General features: G+C 39.4%; 1 protein-coding gene across 3 annotated transcripts in view; it reads right to left on the reverse strand.

Moving 5' to 3' along the window:
- SMC5 (structural maintenance of chromosomes 5) overlaps nt 1-18,951 on the reverse strand; it is a 73,728-nt gene that overhangs the window by 15,957 nt on the left and 38,820 nt on the right. For 2 of the 3 annotated variants that reach the window (XM_075278871.1, XM_075278882.1), the window contains exons 13-19: nt 15,340-15,472; nt 13,557-13,730; nt 11,843-12,012; nt 11,143-11,266; nt 9,997-10,119; nt 6,390-6,515; nt 604-666 (exon numbers count right to left, since the gene is read on the reverse strand). In XM_075278871.1, coding sequence (XP_075134972.1) covers nt 604-666; nt 6,390-6,515; nt 9,997-10,119; nt 11,143-11,266; nt 11,843-12,012; nt 13,557-13,730; nt 15,340-15,472 — 913 coding nt within the window. The remainder of the gene's footprint in view (nt 1-603; nt 667-6,389; nt 6,516-9,996; nt 10,120-11,142; nt 11,267-11,842; nt 12,013-13,556; nt 13,731-15,339; nt 15,473-18,951) is intronic. The other variant, XM_075278875.1, reaches the window with a different exon arrangement.

Genomic DNA, 18,951 nt, shown 5'->3' on the forward strand with positions numbered 1-18,951 from the left:
CAGTGAAGAGCTACAGAATCGGCAACGTCGGCTTTCTAACGGTGTATTAAGCCGCATGTGCCAACAGATGGTAAAAGGTCATCTTTAAATTTTACAGTAGCATACTGTTTGTTTAAATCCTATGGTTTGTCAGGGTACATTACACACTGATAATCCATTACAATTTACAGTACAGTATATGCAGATGGGTTTTCAAAACCAGATGAACATTTTCCAAAAAAGATTAATGTGGAAACCATTCGAAAAAAAAAGCTTCATATAACGTACACAGAGTCCAATATGGATTTGTGCCCCCCAAAAAAGTAGCTATATTTGGATTACTTCAATTTAGTTTTGGTTTTCTTTTTGCTCTAATAAATACCAAATTGAAATATTAAAAGCCAAAAAACAAAAACAAACGATAAAAGGAAGGAGGATTTCCACCAAAAAATATTTTCACATAGAATAGAATGGAGTCAATCCAAATGTCACCTAATGTAATAGTGGGACTGGCCGTCATGCAATGACTTCTGTAATTTGGCATGGATTACAAGGATTATATAATGACAGTAGACTTTAGTGGCATTGCAGTAAACACAAGACATACAACTGCCTGACAAATACCTTACAGTCATCATTATTTGATTGGACAGACAGCAATTTAGCCAAAATTTCCAATCTGAAAGCCTGCAGAAGAAAGGAAAAGAAGAACACCCAGGAGAAGTTAGAGGAATTTATTCTCTCACACGTGCCACTAAGAAAATTATTTCATGGATTAATGCACCACAGCCCCCCAGCCCCCTCATACTTGTACTGAATCTTAGGTGACCACAGAGCCTTTCAATAACTGAAATATGGCTCAGTATAACTATATATATATATATATATATATATATATATATATATATATATATATATATATATATATATATATATATATATTTGCCAGTGTTGAACATTTAAGTGGACTTGTTTCTATAGGGAACAAGTAAAGGTCCTTAGTGGATGCAATTTTATCCTAATGTGCATTTGTCAATCAAGTATGAATCCACCATAAAGTAATGGCTGACTGCGGCCAAGCTTCTTTTCTGTTAAAATAGCACCAATGTAGATTTAGTCTAAAGCCACTGTTTGTGAAAGAGCAGTGGCGAAAAAACATTTTATTTCTGAATGAAAATGCTGCCCAAAACACAGCAGTTTGGTTTTTAGAAATGCATGTTAATTTTACCTGTGGAAATGTTTTTCCCCCATTGATTTCTATAGAGTAATAAACAAAAAATTGAGTTTATTAATCCATTGGAAAAGCGCTGTGGAAAATGGCAAAAAATAAACCAAGGAAACACATGTACTGTACAAGTGTGTTTTTTATGCAGCATTTTTGCAACAAGCAGCCTTAAATGGGGTTCCCCAGTTTCAGACTAATATATGTTTGTTGATGTCATTCATGGATTACTTACAGTCCACAAATCAGTCCATGGTCATGTGATGGCTCATTTCTGTGCTATGGCTGAGTGCCTATTTGTGTGCCCATCACATGACCATGGACTGACTTTTACTCATTTGAAGTAACTATAGATGAAAAAAAAAACAGATTTAGAAAACTCTGAGGACTAAAACCAGAAAATATAATGGAAAAATGAATAAGTTTTCACTATAAAAGCAATAACATTTGTCTTTCAATAACTGTCTGAATCTGGACAACCTATTTAAGATAAAAATTTTAAAATGGTTGGATATCTAGTAATATACTACTCGAGAGTTATCATCTTAATGGGGGTTTCTAAGACATCATTCACACGGGGCACAGGACCGCGTATTTTGGTCCTGATTTTGATTTGGGAAGCCACGTCAGAATAGGACCAAAATGCGCCTGCCGCGACTGTCACGGCTTCCCGTTCTGGAGTAGGCCCAAATGAATGGGCCTAGTCCGGAGGATGCTGTCACGAGGCAGACGCTGGGGCTGACTGAGCTGCGGAATCCACCTGAACAAAGGGCAGCTCACTCTCTTTTTTTTCCGTGAGCCGGAACATACCGCTCACGGAAAAAAGGAAGCTAGCAGTCTACATAGACCTCCAGTGTGAGGGCGCGGATTCTGAGGTGGATTCGGCATCAGAATCCGACCCCTCTTGTCCCATGTGAACGAGCCCTGAGACCACTTTTTATTCCCAACCCTGTATTAAGCATGGAAAATGCATGCACTTGGTAGTTTACTAGCCATTTCATATGTGGCTCTGAGCAGATGTTTGATCATGAGATATGATCACTGTAGCTTTGTGCATCTTTTGTAGTGATTTTCTGTTGCACATTGGTCACATGGTACTTTTCTTGCTATCCATGCCATGCGACTTCAGTGATACGGTTGAATCATCTACTGAGCATGCATTATTTGATCACCCATGTGGTATTCCAAGCATACTAGGTCTGAGACGCTGGAAAATATAGTTATCAGTGCCTTGCGGAAACTACTAACGTGCCCTACTTTAGGTATAAAGATGTTATTTGAGAGCCAGAAAACCTCTTAAAGGGATTCTACCATTGAAATGAATTTTTTGGCGATCACACGTCGGAATAGCCTTTAGAAAGGCTATTCGTCTCTTACCTTTAGACGTAGTCTCCGCCGCGCCGTTCCTTAGAAATACTGTTTTTACCAGTATGCAAATTAGTTCTCTCGCAGCAATGGGGGCAGTCCCCAGTGCTGAAAATGCGGTGGGGGCGTCCCCACTGCTGCTCGAGAAGACGCTCCAGCGCAGCGGAGACCACGTCTAAAGGTAAGAGACGAATAGCCTTTCTAAAGGCTATTCGACGTGTGATCGCCCAAAAAATTCATTTCAATGGTAGAATCCCTTTAATGTGTAGCAGCTAGTTTCTTTCCAGATATCGATGTTCATAGCCTTACAGCTACTGATCTGAGGTCAAAGAATAGGTAATATGGCTTGGCAAAATTTAAATCTGCAAGTTACATATTTCTTACAATTAGTTAAAGGGATTCTATCATTAAAATGTTTTTTTTTCTGACTAACATGTAGGAATAGCCTTAAGAAAGGCTATTCTTCTCCTACCTTTAGATGTCTTCTCCGTGCTGCCATTCCGTAGAAATCCCATTTTTTTTCGTTATGCAAACGAGTTCTCTCGCAGCACTGGGGGCGTTCATAAATCTCCCAGTGTCTGCACCAATCTGGCCGTATGATACGTATTAAAGGGATTCAATCATTTGAATACCATTTTTTCTCCCTAACGTAGGAATAGCCTTAAGAAAGGCTATTCTTCTCCTACCTTTAGAAGTCTACTCTGTGCCGCTGTTCCATAGATATCCTGGTTTTATTCGACATGTAAATGAGTGCCAGAAGAAGATAGAGGCTGGCGCTGGAGACTTTTCTTTTCGCAAGAAAGCTCATTTACATATCGAAGAAAACCAGGATATCTACGGAACAGCGGCACGGAGAAGACTTCTAAAGATAGGAGAACAATAGCCTTTCTTAAGGCTATTCCTACGTGTTAGGGAGAAAAATGGCCACAAGAAAATGGCCGCTTTATAAAGTAATATAAGGCAGAGTCAGGGTGGAATCTGCTGCTGATTTTGGATCAGAATCCATCACAAAATCAGTAACAGGTTTAGTCTTGTGAGTTAGGCCCCAAGTACATAGAGGAAACCAAACAAGAAAGTCTTGTCCATGCAGTGGCTGGATTTTCTTGCCGAAACTCAGTTCAGAGACCAGGACTCCCTGCGTCATAGTCAGTATAGGATTGTAGAATCATGGGGAGGCAGGGACTATCATATCATAAACTTGGACAAAATTATCGAAGCCACAAAGCAGGTGCTAGAACTCAAAACACAAAAGTAAAACTGCAACCCGTCTAGAGATCAAAGTGATATTACGCAGAATGTATGCAATCCAGTAAGCAAAGTTGATGTGGAAAAGCAGTGTTAAACCTTACAGAATCCATGATAGACCAGAGAAATGACTTTACAAAGAGTAAAGAAATAAATTAAATATTATATATTTCTGCTACACAAAACTAGCGATTTTCAAACAAAGGTTATTAAAAGAGAACCTTTCACTACTTCCACCAACTCCAGTATTTAACATCTGTGAGTAGACGCTGCTCCACTGATTCCAGCAAAGTCAGAATTTTTTCTCTAGCCCCCACCAAAAGCAATAAATGCTGTAATTATGGGTACATGATATGCTACATGCTCTGTACTGTCAGGTGGGCAGTGTCAGGCATGAACAGGCAAGGACGCATGATTCAGAGTTCCAATTAGAAGTCGACAATGTCAGATCTCAGAATCATACCCCATGCCTTCATCTGCCTGATACCTGACATTACAAAGCAGAACATAACTCTGCATTCACACAACCGAGTTTCACCCATGAAACTAGGTCTGTGTGTGCCAGATTTACTGGCCTGAACAGTGTGCAGGGAGAGGAACTCCTAGCATAATAGTCATCTATGCTAGTAGGAGTCCCTGCCTCGCAGCAACATACTGTCCCGTAGTAATTATAGCACAGGGCAGTATGGCGCTAGGAGGCAGGGACTCCTAGCAGCATAGATAACTATTATGCTAGGAGTTCCTCTTCCTGCCATGATGTTCAGGTCAGTGAATTCGGTGCAAAAACGGATCAAGCAGTTACACAAGGAGCCCAGTAGGCGCCATTGACTATAATGGCGTCCATTGGGTGTCCTTTGTGTTTGGACTGAAAGTGGCAGACGAAAAAGCTTTGTTTGCAGAACTTTTTCAACTGCCGACTTCAGACGGGCCAGTCTCTACTCTTCTCTATGCAAATGTGAGGGTAGGATGGTGTTCCTCATTGCTCTCACAGTATAGCGCTATAGATGCTGCTGTGAGGAAACGCCCTTCTGACAGTGAAGAGCTACAGTACCGGCACCGATAGCTCTTCACCAGGGGCACAGAACGGGAAAGCCAATAGTGCTCTGAGTTCAGCGCACTGTTGGCTTTCTAGCAGTGTATTAAACCGCATGTGCCCCAGGAGGTGAAAGGTTCTCTTTAAGATCAAAAAGTGAAAAGTGAAAGTGCACATAAATGTACCAATATATGTGTTCATGTTCCATAGACATCTATAATACCATTTTCTTTTAAACACAAAAGTGGTTAACCAGTGTTTCCAAAACTGAGGGGTCTAACTACCAGTATCTGGCAGATCAACTAGTTCTTCATGGTAGCGAAAGAACTCACTGGTCATATTTTTAATAGTAACTGTAGTGAGTATTGAAGCTGTTATCCCACAGAATAAAGACTCTGGGAAAAATAATAAAGTGAACTTGATACTGCTTGTATTCCATAGGTGAGCAAAATTGCTCATCCGGAATATACATTTTAATGCTGAAATCTAAAGGGTCTGGTCTACCTTATGGAATAACCAAACCTCTCTACAGTCTACAGTAGCCCAGTTTGCTTGGATTAACACTGATAGTACTGATTATTAGTACAATCGGGTTGTTCCAAAATCACAATACTGAAGAACTATGCCTTTTACAAGTAAATCTGGAATGCAATTTCCAAAATAAAATGTTATAAACATTCATTCAACAAGAATACATTCAGTTATATGAATAGTATGAGATTACTTTTACTGCCTAAAAGAAAATTGGCTAGAGTTAGTGTTTCTATTACAAGAGAAAACCACAACAGATTTCCTGAACAAAAGGACTCTGCAAACTGAGCCTGCAACCAGGGTAAAGAATATTAAACCAGCAACAAAGCTAAACAGGTCAGGCTCACCTTCATGACTCTGTTGCCGAGATATTCAAAATATGTTATAATATGCAAATAGGCAATTTGGAGCACCAATGATGACTCTGTTGCTCCAAAATGCCCCTTCCCCATCCCTTCTTTGAGCGACAGGGCCAGAGAGCTATTCTGAAATCTTGCCTGGCTCTGAGTTAGCACCGGGGTATTACAGCAATGCGAAACATAGCAGTTTAGAGCAATAGAGCTACCTTCGGTGCTCCAGACTGCTCTTTTTTATGTTGTATATCTCAGCAACAAAGCCAAGAGTTTTTATGGGAAAAAGGCGTTATATACTGTAAGTCAGGCTCACCTGAAAATAAATCAGGGGCTATGTGCACGGGAGCGAGCCTGGAGGGGGGGGGTAGTTTACCCTTTGGGGGGAAGGGGCCGCCAATACAAACCCTGCATCCGCTGTAATAGAGAGGCAGATGCCGGGGAAGGTTAGACGCCAGCACAGATGCCTGCAACATCGCTATGCTGCTATTCCATTCACTCACAGCAACCAGAAAACTTAAAACATAGTCATGACTTATTATAAATAAATTATAAATGACAAATTATATATGAAACTTCCCCAACGTCTATTATACGATGAGCAAATTTTATGTACATAAATCTAGAAGACACCTAAACTAGCTGTCGGAACATAGATACTTACAGTATGAAAGTCTTGAGGGACATCATCCTTTGGTCCAAGGTTACACGCTTGTCTCGCCTTACTCAGAAGACCTTTACAAGTTTCATATAAATAACGTTTCTTTTCTTTTGCAGCAGCAGTCTCGCTCTAAATAAAAAGTAACCAAAAGTTAACGGTACCTTTATCTAGTTTGTAGAAGTAATGAAATAAATATTTCTAATCCAGTCTTGAACATGAAGTATTTGTGTAGTTTATGGATAAGTACAAGGCAGACACTGGATACAGAATAAGAGCAATGTTGAAACGGTAAGAAATAACAGTAGACAAAAATAATAAGTGTTTATGTTTAAGACAATCTGACATAATCTACATCAGACAAATAGTGAAGATTACATATGAAGGAACACTCCAGTCAGGCATTCTCTGTACAGTGCCATCTTCGGGGTAAGGACACTCAGAACTAAAATGCTGCAGATTTTCTGCAGCAGAAAAAAAACAATGCACCAAGTGGGAGGTATTTTTGTTGTTTCAGATTTTAGACAGGAAATGTAGCACATTTTCTGCAGGTTTGCATTATAAAGAGTGAAACTCAAAAACATACAGCTTTAAATTGATGGCTGTGTATAAAATCAGTAACACACATCAGTTCCTCCTGCAGGATGTTTTTTTTTTTTTTTTAAACAAAACATTACATTTGATGCAAAATTGCATTGAGGTGGCAATAACTGTATAAAGTACATGTTTAAAATTCAGAGGTGCACAGATGGATTTTTTTTTTTTTAATCAACGATTTAGATTTTGTGTTTGTCAAACATGTGAAAACTGGCCTGGCATTGAAAGTGTTAAATATTGCAATTGACGAAGTAATTGGCTCTAGTGTAAGATTCAATATAATGCCCATGGAGCTCATGCATAAAAAAAATATTCTAAAAGAAAAAAAAATGAGGTGCAAACAAGACATAGCTTACCTTATGAGCAGATTTTTTTCATAAACCAGCCTGAAAATATGAAAGCTTGCACAATAGAACAGTGCTTTTGAAACAGTAAAAATCCATACACGGTTCAGATTCCTTATCTCAGCAGTCAGCCACATCTTCACACACGTTACATACTAAAAGTATGTACAAGGACACCTTGTCTGATCAAGGATTCTGCAGTTCTGCTAACAAACTCTGTTCCATTGCCATGCAGTGATTGAAAAAAGGTTCTTTGGGGACCTCTACTGGCCAACCACTAGAAACATTTCCAATGGAAGTTTTAAAATAACAGCAGAGGTAACTCCACCCAAAATGAAACAAACTTTTTTATGCACCTATTTTAACACCTTAAAGCGAACCGTGACATGAAATTTCAGTGTAATCTGCAACCAGCACAGTGAATAAGAGATGCTGAGCAGATTGATACTGTTGGAAAAGATTCAGTAGTTGTCAGTTCTATCTTTGCACTTTTTGTGCTTAGTCAACTAGTAACAGAGACAGTCCTATCAGTGATTGACATCCCTCCATATAAGACAGTGTATTCCAAGATAGCTTTCCATCCCTGATTGTCTTTCTTTTTTCTTTTAATGTAGATTGTGAGCCCACAATGTACATTTTTCCCTATCAGTATGTCTTTGGAGTATGGGATGGAAATCCATGCAAACACAGGGAGAACATACAAGCTCCTTGCAGATGGTTTTTTGCCCGTGGCAGGATTCGAACCGAGGAATCCAGCGCTGCAAGGCTGCAGTGCTAACCACTGAGCCACCGTGTGGCCCCCTCCCTGATTGTCTTTCTTCTCATGGGAGATGGTCTAAACACAAAAAGCTGCAAGAGCATTCTGCTAGCACCAAGAGAATTACAGACGATGCCTACTGTATATAAAAATACATGACAATTAGGTTCTTGGTTAAAATTTTGATCAAGTTATATATGCCCGTCTGCCAGCAAGGTGCACTTTTTAACTGGGACCCTACACTACAATGACTCCCCTCTTTTTGGGCCCATATTTTTATTTGCAGTAGGTATTAGCAATGATGCTCTTGGTACTAGCAGAGCGCTGTTGCAACTTTTGTATTTGCCTTCGTGACAAGCATAGAAAATGCAAAGATATCAATTTATAATCAACTTGCTCCACCATGCTATAGAGCACATTACAGTGATAAACAACATACATTTGTTATTTATGTCACTTTTGCAGATTTGAAGAAAAAACAGATTGAAATCTTACACAAATGAGGCAGTTGGTGCACTGGGGGCGGGCCTTCGGCTCCTGGAGCATTGCTCGCCACTCAGACGCCTACCATCACATGTGCAAAGAAAGTTGATTCTCCTGTTCCTATGACATCACCCATCCTACATAAGCAGCAAGAGCTGTGTTCCTGGAGATGAAGGCCCATCCCAAGTATACCAATTGCCTACTTACATAAGATTTCAAAAATTGTTTTTCTCCAAATCTACAAAAGTGACATACATAAAAAACTATGTTGTTTAGCACTGTAAAGTGCTTTGTAACATGGTGTAACAAGGTCTTTGATTTTTATGTGTTTCCCTATGTTTGTCCTATACATTGCACATATGAAAGGTAGGAGAGATAGGAGTCCTCTATTTATAGGCCTCATTACTACTGCAACTCTGACACTGCACAAAGATTCTATCCACTTTGCAACTGTGACACATGTTAAAGTAATTAAAGAATTATACAGGAAATACGGTTTTTATCTGGAGGATGGGGATGATAAAAAAAAACCAAAAAAAACCACCAGAAGCCATAGCCATCACCACAAGTGATTGTGGAGGTCAATCAGTGGCCTGGACAATCTCTTTAAGCAGACTAACATAATTGCATTAAATACCATTCATTACTGTATCAATAATTATACTATATCAAATATATCTTTAATTGGGCTTAGATGGATTTTCAAGAAACCTCTACATAGAAGAACATAGTATTAAGGAAATTAGTTTCCACATATCCATATATTTAATATATGACTAGATGATTAACTATAATGTTACATTTTAGTCATCCACTGTTTCACTACTAAACTTTCCATTAGTCATGAATGACAGCCAGCAGAGATCTAGAAAACTGTGAGGGATTGATACATGGCAAAAATATGCAAATCTGTTTTCCAAGATGTAAATAGGAAAACAGTGCCTCTGCTTGCTGCCCTCTAGAGGCAGCCCCCTTAAACATCATGCACAACTTCTTCATCAAGCCTTAATGCTATGATGCGAGGTTTAGCCAAACCAGTAAGTCTATTCCAAAAGGAACAGAATTCCAGCTGTGGACAGCACTGTTTCGATGTGTTGGACCTCTTCAGCACAGCGTAGGGATACTGGTTTGGCACAGTGAGAGACTATAGACCAAGGATCTGGGGATAATATCACTCCTTAAGGAGTAAGCATCTTCACAGGCATATGGACACTTACAAAGCCATTTTCGCTCCACTGAGCGATTATGGGAAAAATATGCAAGTCTGTTTTCCAAGATGTAAATAGGAATTGATACAGAAATTATATTGAAATATTGTACAAATTTTTATAATGCAAACAATAACATTTGTTTCTCAATATTGGTCTGAAACTGGCCAACCTATTTAACTATATAAAAGTTAAGAACACATATTGTACATAAATAGAATTACCTCCAGTTCTCTGAGTCTAGACGTAGCATCTTTGTATTCAGACTCAATTTTGTTCTTCTTCCATAGAACGGTCATATTTTCTAAGGCTAAATCTACTTTTTCTTTATTTAGAATCATGCAATTCTGGAAAAATAAATATTAAATCAAACACCGCATTAACATGGTGTAGTACTGTAATTGTTATATAAGCTTTGGTGTTTTCCTTTAGATAGACTGACGCTTTTGCAGAGTCTATACGGCACTCACACCACAATTATATAGAGAGAATTTGCTGCTTTGATTCTAAATCACCACCAAGTGTTCTAAAAAACATGCATAGAAATGAACAAAACTATGTGTAATTGATAAATCTTCTGTATAAAAATTAATAAAAGCAAAAAGTCTCATGACAATGTCACAAGATTGCCTACGTTAAGTGTAAAATTACCATCTCGATTTTCCCTTTCTTACAAAAAGATCAACGTAAATGCGATCTAATGGTGTTTAGCACTGGTCACACATTCATGCAATAAAACATGTCTGTGTAACATAATGACCACCAAAATGCTCGGGACTAGTCACCCAGAAGCAACAGCTGGGAATAGAGATCTACGACAGAGAATAGAGAGCTCCGAGATAAAGTAGATTTATATTATTTGCAGCATGAGAATCAAGGAGTCCTGAAAGGACCACCTATGGAAAGTGAAAGGGCCCTACAAAGTCAAAAAAGTTATAGCTCTTGAAAGGCAAAAAAAAAAAAAAAAAAAAAAAAAAAAAGAGCTGAATCCTAAAGGCTAAAATTAGGTTATATGTATATGCAAAAGGTGTCAACTGTGGATTTTTCCACACTGAAATCTGCAATAAGTATATATGCGAACTGTTACAGACTTTGTCGCCAAGCCACTGAAAATCTGCACCAGATGTCAATTTCACACTGATGAAATTGCATTGCAAAATGCAATGCAAGGCTAATGCAAAAGCAAAGTAGAGCAGTTGCCCATAGCAACCAATTAGATTCTACCTCTCATTTTTCATATGCTTTTTGGAAAATGAAAGCAATGACTGAATGACTTTCCTCTGCCCTAGATTTGATACTGTACAACCCTTATAATGACAACAAAGAACCAGAACCGAAAGTCCCATCAACATGAAACATTTCATTCACACCTTTATCAACTCTGTTAGCTCTATAACAATTTTCTTTTTCTGGACATTAATTGCTTTGATCTTGCCATTTGCTTGTTCTTCTGCATTCTCCAAGTTTATGTTTTCTTGCTCTAACTGCTTCAAGCTACAAAAAAGACAATTATTTGGAAGTGTTGGCACATATGTCACAAGGAATAACACCGCACAAGTCATACAAGAACTGTCACCGGATCCACTATGTCCAATTACACTCCCAATAAAGGAACAACACTCTTTATAAAATTAGGAACTTTTTTTTTTCCAATCTTCAAATGCACTGAAATATTTACAATATTTCAGGTTGGGGATATAAAAAAAAATAAAGGATATTTGTGAGGGTCAGACAAATCCATATACAGAGAGTTGCCAATGGCTGAGGAAACCATGTGGCTACAGTTTTAAAGAGTAGGGTCAGATTTAGATCATCTAGGAATCAAGTCTGACTTTAATGCAGATTTGGCGTGGAACTGCTGCAAGTTTAACCCATTCCAATGTAACAAAAGAAATCCACTGCAATCCCACAAGACATGTAGATTTTGCAGTGTATTTGCCCATGGTGAAAACAGAATACTGGTGTGAACCCAACCATACAGTCTGGAAGAAAAAAAGGAGGTAAGAAGGTTATAGGTTCAGGCATAAGAAAAAGAATAATTAGCGGGCCCTATGTTATAGGTTAGCTAACCTGTCATGCTTAGTAGAAATCTTCTGTTCCAGTTGTCTCTTTTTGCTCTTCACATCCAGAATCTCTTTCTTCCTTAATCTTAACTCATTGTCTTTTTTGTCGAGCATTTTCTGTTTGTTGATTAGCTCAACAATACGAGCATCTAATGCCATACACCTTCGTTCAATTTCCTGAAATAGAAACAGAGTAGCATTACCTTATCTCATACCAGAACATTTCTGCCTATTTTTAGCATGGTGAATGTATAAATTACTAGATGCAAAATTGAAAAGGGAACCTGTCAGGTGGATGTTCCACCATAAGCTGGCCCTATCATGTGCAGGATCAAGTAATTCCCTTCCTATTGTTACTCCTACGTAATCATTCTGTTCCAGCAAAATGAAGTTACAAATATTTGAAAGCACCGCCCACCGTGACTGTTTAGATTGAATTGCATATGACTTTTTATGCTTTGAAATGTTTATAACGTCACTTTACTGCAACTGAAAGCTTACAGAGGGGCAGCAATGCAAAGGAAATTGCTTCATCTTGCACATGATGTGGCCTTTTATGGTGGGAAATTCACCTAACAGGTTCCCTTTAGGGGGCATTCACACGGAGTAATGCCGGGCGTGTATCACAGCCGTACACGCTGGCGTTACGGCAGACTGCCGAACACTTCCCATTCACTTCAATGGGAGCGCTCGTAAACGCCGCTGTTACAAGCGCTCCCATTGAAGTGAATGGGAAGTGTTCGTCAGTCTGCCGTAACGCCGGCGTGTACGGCTGTGATACACGCTCGACATTACTCCGTGTGAATGCCCTCTTAAACTCAAAACCCAGTGTACTCCAAATTCACACAAAGTAACCCAAACACTCAGAAATACACATATGTTGTGCTTTAGTCTTTGCACTGTGAAAATGTAAAGCACATGCTCCCAGGGCACCAGCCCAAAGAACTCCCTAGTGGATTTATTATTGGAGTTGGCAAGAAAGAAAACATAAAAACAGATAACTGCTTAAAATATAAAATTAAACAATTGGCTTAACAGTATTTGGCTATACTCAAACGTCTGCCAGAGGCTTCACTTGTAGCATATACCGTAACATCGGTCTAAAATAATGGAAGTATAAATCCTTCAAGAACAACATCCTTGTCCAGCAAAGTCACAGAAAAAAAAACAACGGACACCCAGCAGTCAATGGGGTCATTCAGGATCTGATGTCTGGAAACTGATGGATCTGTGTAGTCTGTTCCTCTGTTCCTATTATGAAACTAAATAGACTAAAATACCATTCTAAACACAGCATTAAATAAAAATACCATTCTAAACACAGCATTAAATAAAAATACCATTCTAAACACAGCATTAAATTGTTATTACATCAAATGGAAAAACAACATTGACTAAGGCAATCCCTTTATCAGGACATATGATCATCAAAGGAGGGATCATTCATCATTTCCAGATAGGGTTTGAGTGATTATAGGCAATTCTCAAATTTAATCATAATTTTCTTGTTTTTGGTTTAAAAAAAAAAAAAAAAGTTCAGTGAGCTGTCATAGTAAGAAAGAGCGACAACTATAGTCAGTAGTTAGACTACCAACCAACTAGTGACTAAAGTGATGTAATTGCTATTCATAGCTTAATTTAATTAACAGCCCTTCTTTAATTCAGAGAAAATATAATGACTTCCAAATAAACTAAAATCTTTTTAGTGTTTCTTTAGTTACCTTATATTGTTCACCCGCTTGTCTTCTTTCCTCTGGATCTACTGTGACTGTGAGAAACTGGGCAGGTTTCAATGAAATATTACTAGAAATAACATTGTTAGTATATACAGATAATTTGGTTATGTATTTTTCTTCAGCAGTGTACATTTGTCTCAGACCAGTTTCTTTTATGACCTATAAGATAAGAAAAGAAACACGTTTGGAAAAAAAAAAGTAACAAAAAAAAAAATCTCTGAGGTCAATACAGTATATATCTCATAGACCTAATGTCTTATTATATATCGTATATACTCGAGTATAAGCCAACCCGAATATAAGCCGAGGCCCCTAATTTTACCACAAAAAACTGGGAAAACTTATTGACTCGAGTATAAGCCGAGGGGGGGAAATGCAGCAGCTACTGGAAAATTTCATTGTCATCTCATGCTAACTTTATAGGTCCAAGCTCCATCCACATGTTACAGGACACTACTGTTGACGGCTCATAAAGTCTTATGTTTATGTAATCACAGTAACTTCTATTACAAAAGTGTCTGACCACTGTATAAGCAGTGCCGCCCCTTCTACCTCTTGTGTCACCCCCTCTACCTCATAGATTGTAAGCTCTTGCGAGCAGGGCCCTCAGTCCCATTGTGTGAAACAACTTTCTTTGTAATGTATCTTTCTGTCTGTATTTGAACCCTACAAATTGTACAGTGCTGCGGAATATGTTGGCGCAGATACCCTACATTCAGCCTGGCTGTAGTCAGACTGAATTCCAAGTGGGGGGGGGGGGCTCAGTCTCAGGGAAGGGGCAGTTAGACAACTTTTTTTTCCCACTACGGCGTTTACCATACAGGAAAAATATTTTTATAGATTTGTAGAGCGGGCGTTTTCGGGATACCTAACGTGTATGTACTTCACAGTGTATGTACTTCACAGTGTATGTACTTCACAGTGTTAGTTTTATATGTGTTCTAGGGAAAGGGGGGGGGGGGGGTTAATTTTTAATAGTTTATTTTTTATTTAATTTTTCACTTTTTAAAAACATTTTTTTTTTTTTTTTTTGCATTTTTTAGACCCTCTTGAACCCCAGGGGGTCTGATCACTAATGCAATGCATTACAGTGCTAATGCATTGCAATATATTGCAAAAATCGTCATTTCTTTTGCAATGCAGGCCAGGGAGCCTTCACAGAAGCGCTGGCATCCCTGGAATCCCTGGCAGAAGCGCTGAGAGGCGGACCTGAAGGAGAACCTTGGCCGGCCAGTTCCTCCTCAGATCCAGAGGCCGAGGTCTTCCTTCAGGTCCGCCCTTAGCGCTTAGACACACGCCCGTTTGCGGGCCTGAGGTTACGTGGCCACGTCACCCTCTGTGTGATAGAGCGGGGGGGCTGTGTTCCGGCCCTGCTAGCAGCAGTACCGTAAGTACTTCTGCAGTTTAAAATGAACAGTATCGCCAAGTGGCGATGCTGCGGGCCCGGCACCCGCCATGGTGTCTGTATGCCGAGTCCGGATGCTGGGTCTGTAACTATAATATTGCTGAATTACTGTAATGACTCATGTATAAACTGAGGCGGACTTTTTCAGCACAAAAACTGTGCTGAAAAACTCGGCTTATACTCGAGTATATATGGTATGTTTTCTTAAAATTTCAATAAAAATTGCAACTAGAAAAAAAAAAAAAAAAAAGAAATATTCTGTGGATATGCCATAAATGTGTGACATGGGAATACCACATTCATTTAGTCTACTAAAGGACACAAGTGGCATCTTTTGTAAAAGCTTGATGGCATGTTACTTACCTTTTCAATCATATGTCTGGTCTTTTCTGTGCCAACTGGCACATTATGGACCATATATTGAGCGACCAAGTAATTCATCACTGGATGTGGAGCATCAAACAATTCTCTTAAGTAAGAGAAAAAGCCATATTGCCTGCAAGGATTAACGAAAAAGAGAAGTAAAACAACAATTCCTGCCCCAAAGACAGTAATACATATCAAATACTAAAGAGTTCTTTAACCCTTTCCTGATTTTCGTTTTTGACTCCCCACCCTCCAACCCCATAACTTTTTTTATTTTTCTATTCAGAGATATATAAGGGCTTATGTTTGTGAGACAAAATGGTACCCCTGTTCTAATTATAATGGTACCATTTATTATTCTATACAGTGTAATGGGAAACTGGAAAAGAATTCAGAATGCACTGCAAAATATTGGCACTTCTATTACAGGCCGTATACAGCAGACTGTAGTAGTAGTAATAATGAGATAAGCCTGGAAGTCTTCAATAGGCTCCCAGCTGTCATGGCAATGGATCGCCAGCCATGGCTCTCATTTTGGTCGCTGGCGATCTTAAAGGGGTATTCCCACGTCGCATACTCGCTAGTCTTCGCTGCTGTCTTCCGGCTTTGTTGTGTCATTGGTGGGCGGGGTTACATATGCAAAGCCAGCGGCGAGAAGTCGTCGCTTCTATGCCACTGGCCCTGCATGTGAGCTGCTGATGCAGCTAGGCATTGGACGTACAGCCTTCACAATGTTGACTATTCCGCTCCTCCACCCCAAACCCCCCCCCCCCCTCCGGAATATCAGCATCGCTCCTGCCGCTGCTGGCTTCATGCAGAGCAGGAGCGTAGCGATGTTGCAGGCACCTGTGCCGGCGTCTACACTCCCCGGTATCTGCCTCTCTATTACAGTGGATGCCGGGTCTGTATTGGCGGCCCCTTCCCCCCCAAAGTGTAAACTACCCCCCCCCCCCCTTCCAGGCTCGCTCCCGTGCACTTAGCCCCTCCTCCCTCCCCCCTCAGAGCAGCAGATACATCACTTGACTTACGACCAGATAAGTCAAGGGATGTGTCAACAGAGAAATGAATAAAGTAATATAGTGGACAAACAAAGCAGTTTTGCTGAAGCAGTGTATTTAGGAAAAGTCTTACGCTCACATTAACAAGCAGTATAGATAGGATCCTTGTGATGGGACAACCCCTTTAAGTTAGTTCAGTACTATTAAGGCGAAACAAATGCACATAGGCCATAAACTGTGATCCAAAAAACGGATCATAAATATGCCCACTCGACACGGTCAAAGGTCGAGTGACAGAAACACTCATGTCCCTAGGGGCAACACGGTGGCTCAGTGGTTAGCACTGTACCCTTGCAGTGCTGGAGTCCTGAGTTCAAACCCTGCCAGGAACAACATCTGCAAGGAGATCGTATGTTCTGCCTGTGTTTGCATGGATTTCTTCCCATTCTACAAAGACATACTGATAGGGGAAAAATGTACATTGCGATCCCTATATGAGGCTCAAAATCTACATTTGAGAAAAAAAAACAAAAAAACGGAAGACTAACATTGCAGTGTGTCCATGGCATAAAGCTAGATAATCATATTTATATTTGTAGATAATTAAAAGTTAAACAGGGACACTACATGTATCAGTAGATAACCCTGCCACTATAAAGGAAATCATAGCTAATTTTCTGACCTAAGAAAGGTCGTATCCACTGGCAACCTAACAAGACAACTTGTGACCACAAGATATTTAGAGAAAATCTTTAAAACTGTGCAAAATGTTGTTTGTAAACATTTGTAAAAATTTTTTACTTTTTTGTCTAAAAATTTAAAAATGGTTATGTTCGTGGGAATACCCCTTTAAAATTCGGGAACAGCAATCTCAGATAATTGCTATAGATGAGTTTGGTATAAAGCCTGTTTGGTTCTGGTGTATTCTCTCTCTAATCGACCCCCATCAGTAAAGTGGCCAGACCCTTTGTCATCAGCTTAATTTGAGTCGGTAACAATGAGATTGGATGATAAGGAATGGGTTTAACCAGATTCTTTCAAAGGTTTCGATATCAGGACTGCTATGGCCTGTCATAGAATTAGGAAGAAACTCAAGCAAATGAAGGAGTAATTTTCCCCCATACATCTTGTAGAATTCTCCTGAGTGACTAATAGCTCTGTGTGCATTCTTATTTTGTATGGTTTGTAGTGCTGTCCACAGCTCCGTTAAGATAATGTGCTTCCCCAAGGAATTCTGGGCTTCTGGTGACAGACGTGGCAATGAAATCTGATGGAGATACTTATCTAACTCTGATGTTCTATTAGTGGTCCTAGAGGAGTCAACCCTTGTAAAATACACCTTCAGGGCTTTCAAAAGGTCTTCATTGCTCATAACCATTGATCTGACTCCCTCTCTAGTCATGCAATATGGCAATCTGTGATCTAACTATAGCTGCCAGCAGATGTCCTGCACTTTCTCCCTCCTGAAAGTAGTGCTGCTTAGTAAAGAACCGCTTTTGAGTAGCCTTATCTAATAATGTCAGCAAAACGTTTCTAAATTAAACTTAGTGGATCTAGCTGGTGTGACATTGTATGTCCCCTCTGTCTCCCATTACATGCAATGTAGAGGCTGTGTTAGTTCTCTGGTTTTAGGTTATTTAAGATTTTCCCAATTTCCAGACTGCGTATACTAAATATATTACTAATATATTACTAAAGGTGACATTGACATGAAATTCTCAGCAGGGGTTGGTATCCAATCCACATCGGCAAATAAATCAAACCATAGATAAATTACGTTATGGGTAATAATGAGAAATGACACAGGAAAAAAGTATATTTAGCTGAAATATAGCAGAAATGAAAAAGCAATCCTGCCACTTAGTGACAAATAGTATCAGCTGGTTCACCATATGGCCTATATTTTGGTGTCTCATTACGAAGGTGTCCCACAAGAAACAATCATGATGGGTAAAACCAGTGAGCTGTCTCAAGAGCTTAGAAACCTTATTGTTGCAAAAGATACTGATGGCATTGGTTTACAGAACAATCCCTATAATCTGGAAGTTGAAAGAATATAATTTCACAATAAAAAGGCCACGACCAGGTGCTCCCCTGCAACATTTCAGACAGAGGAGTGAGAAAACCAAACCAAAATGTAACTCTTTGGATGCCATAATACACACCATGTTTGGAGGCCAAAAGGCACTACGAATCACCCCAAAAACACCATACCAAGAGAAAGTTTTAAGATGGGAACATCATAGTGTGGGGCTATTTTTGAGCATACGGTACTGGCAACTTCATGTGATTGAAGGAAGGATTTATAGACAAATGTACCGAGACTTTTTTGACAAAAATCTGCTGCCAACTACCAGGATAATGAAGATGAAACAAAGGTGGACTTTTCAACAAGACAATGATCCCAAAACAAAGCCAAAGAAACTCTCAAGTGGTTTCAGAGAAAGAAAATGAAGCAGCTAGAATGGGCCCACCATAACCTGACCTGAATCCAATAGAACATATTTCAGGATATGAAGAGTGTATGTGTGGAATAAGGGGCTAAAACCACACATGAGCAATACATGAAAAGCGTGTTCAATACTTTTTCCCTGTGTCATTTCTAATTATC

Source organism: Leptodactylus fuscus, chromosome 1 (assembly GCF_031893055.1).
Source record: "Leptodactylus fuscus isolate aLepFus1 chromosome 1, aLepFus1.hap2, whole genome shotgun sequence".
In the NCBI taxonomy this organism is placed as follows: Eukaryota; Metazoa; Chordata; class Amphibia; order Anura; family Leptodactylidae; genus Leptodactylus; species Leptodactylus fuscus.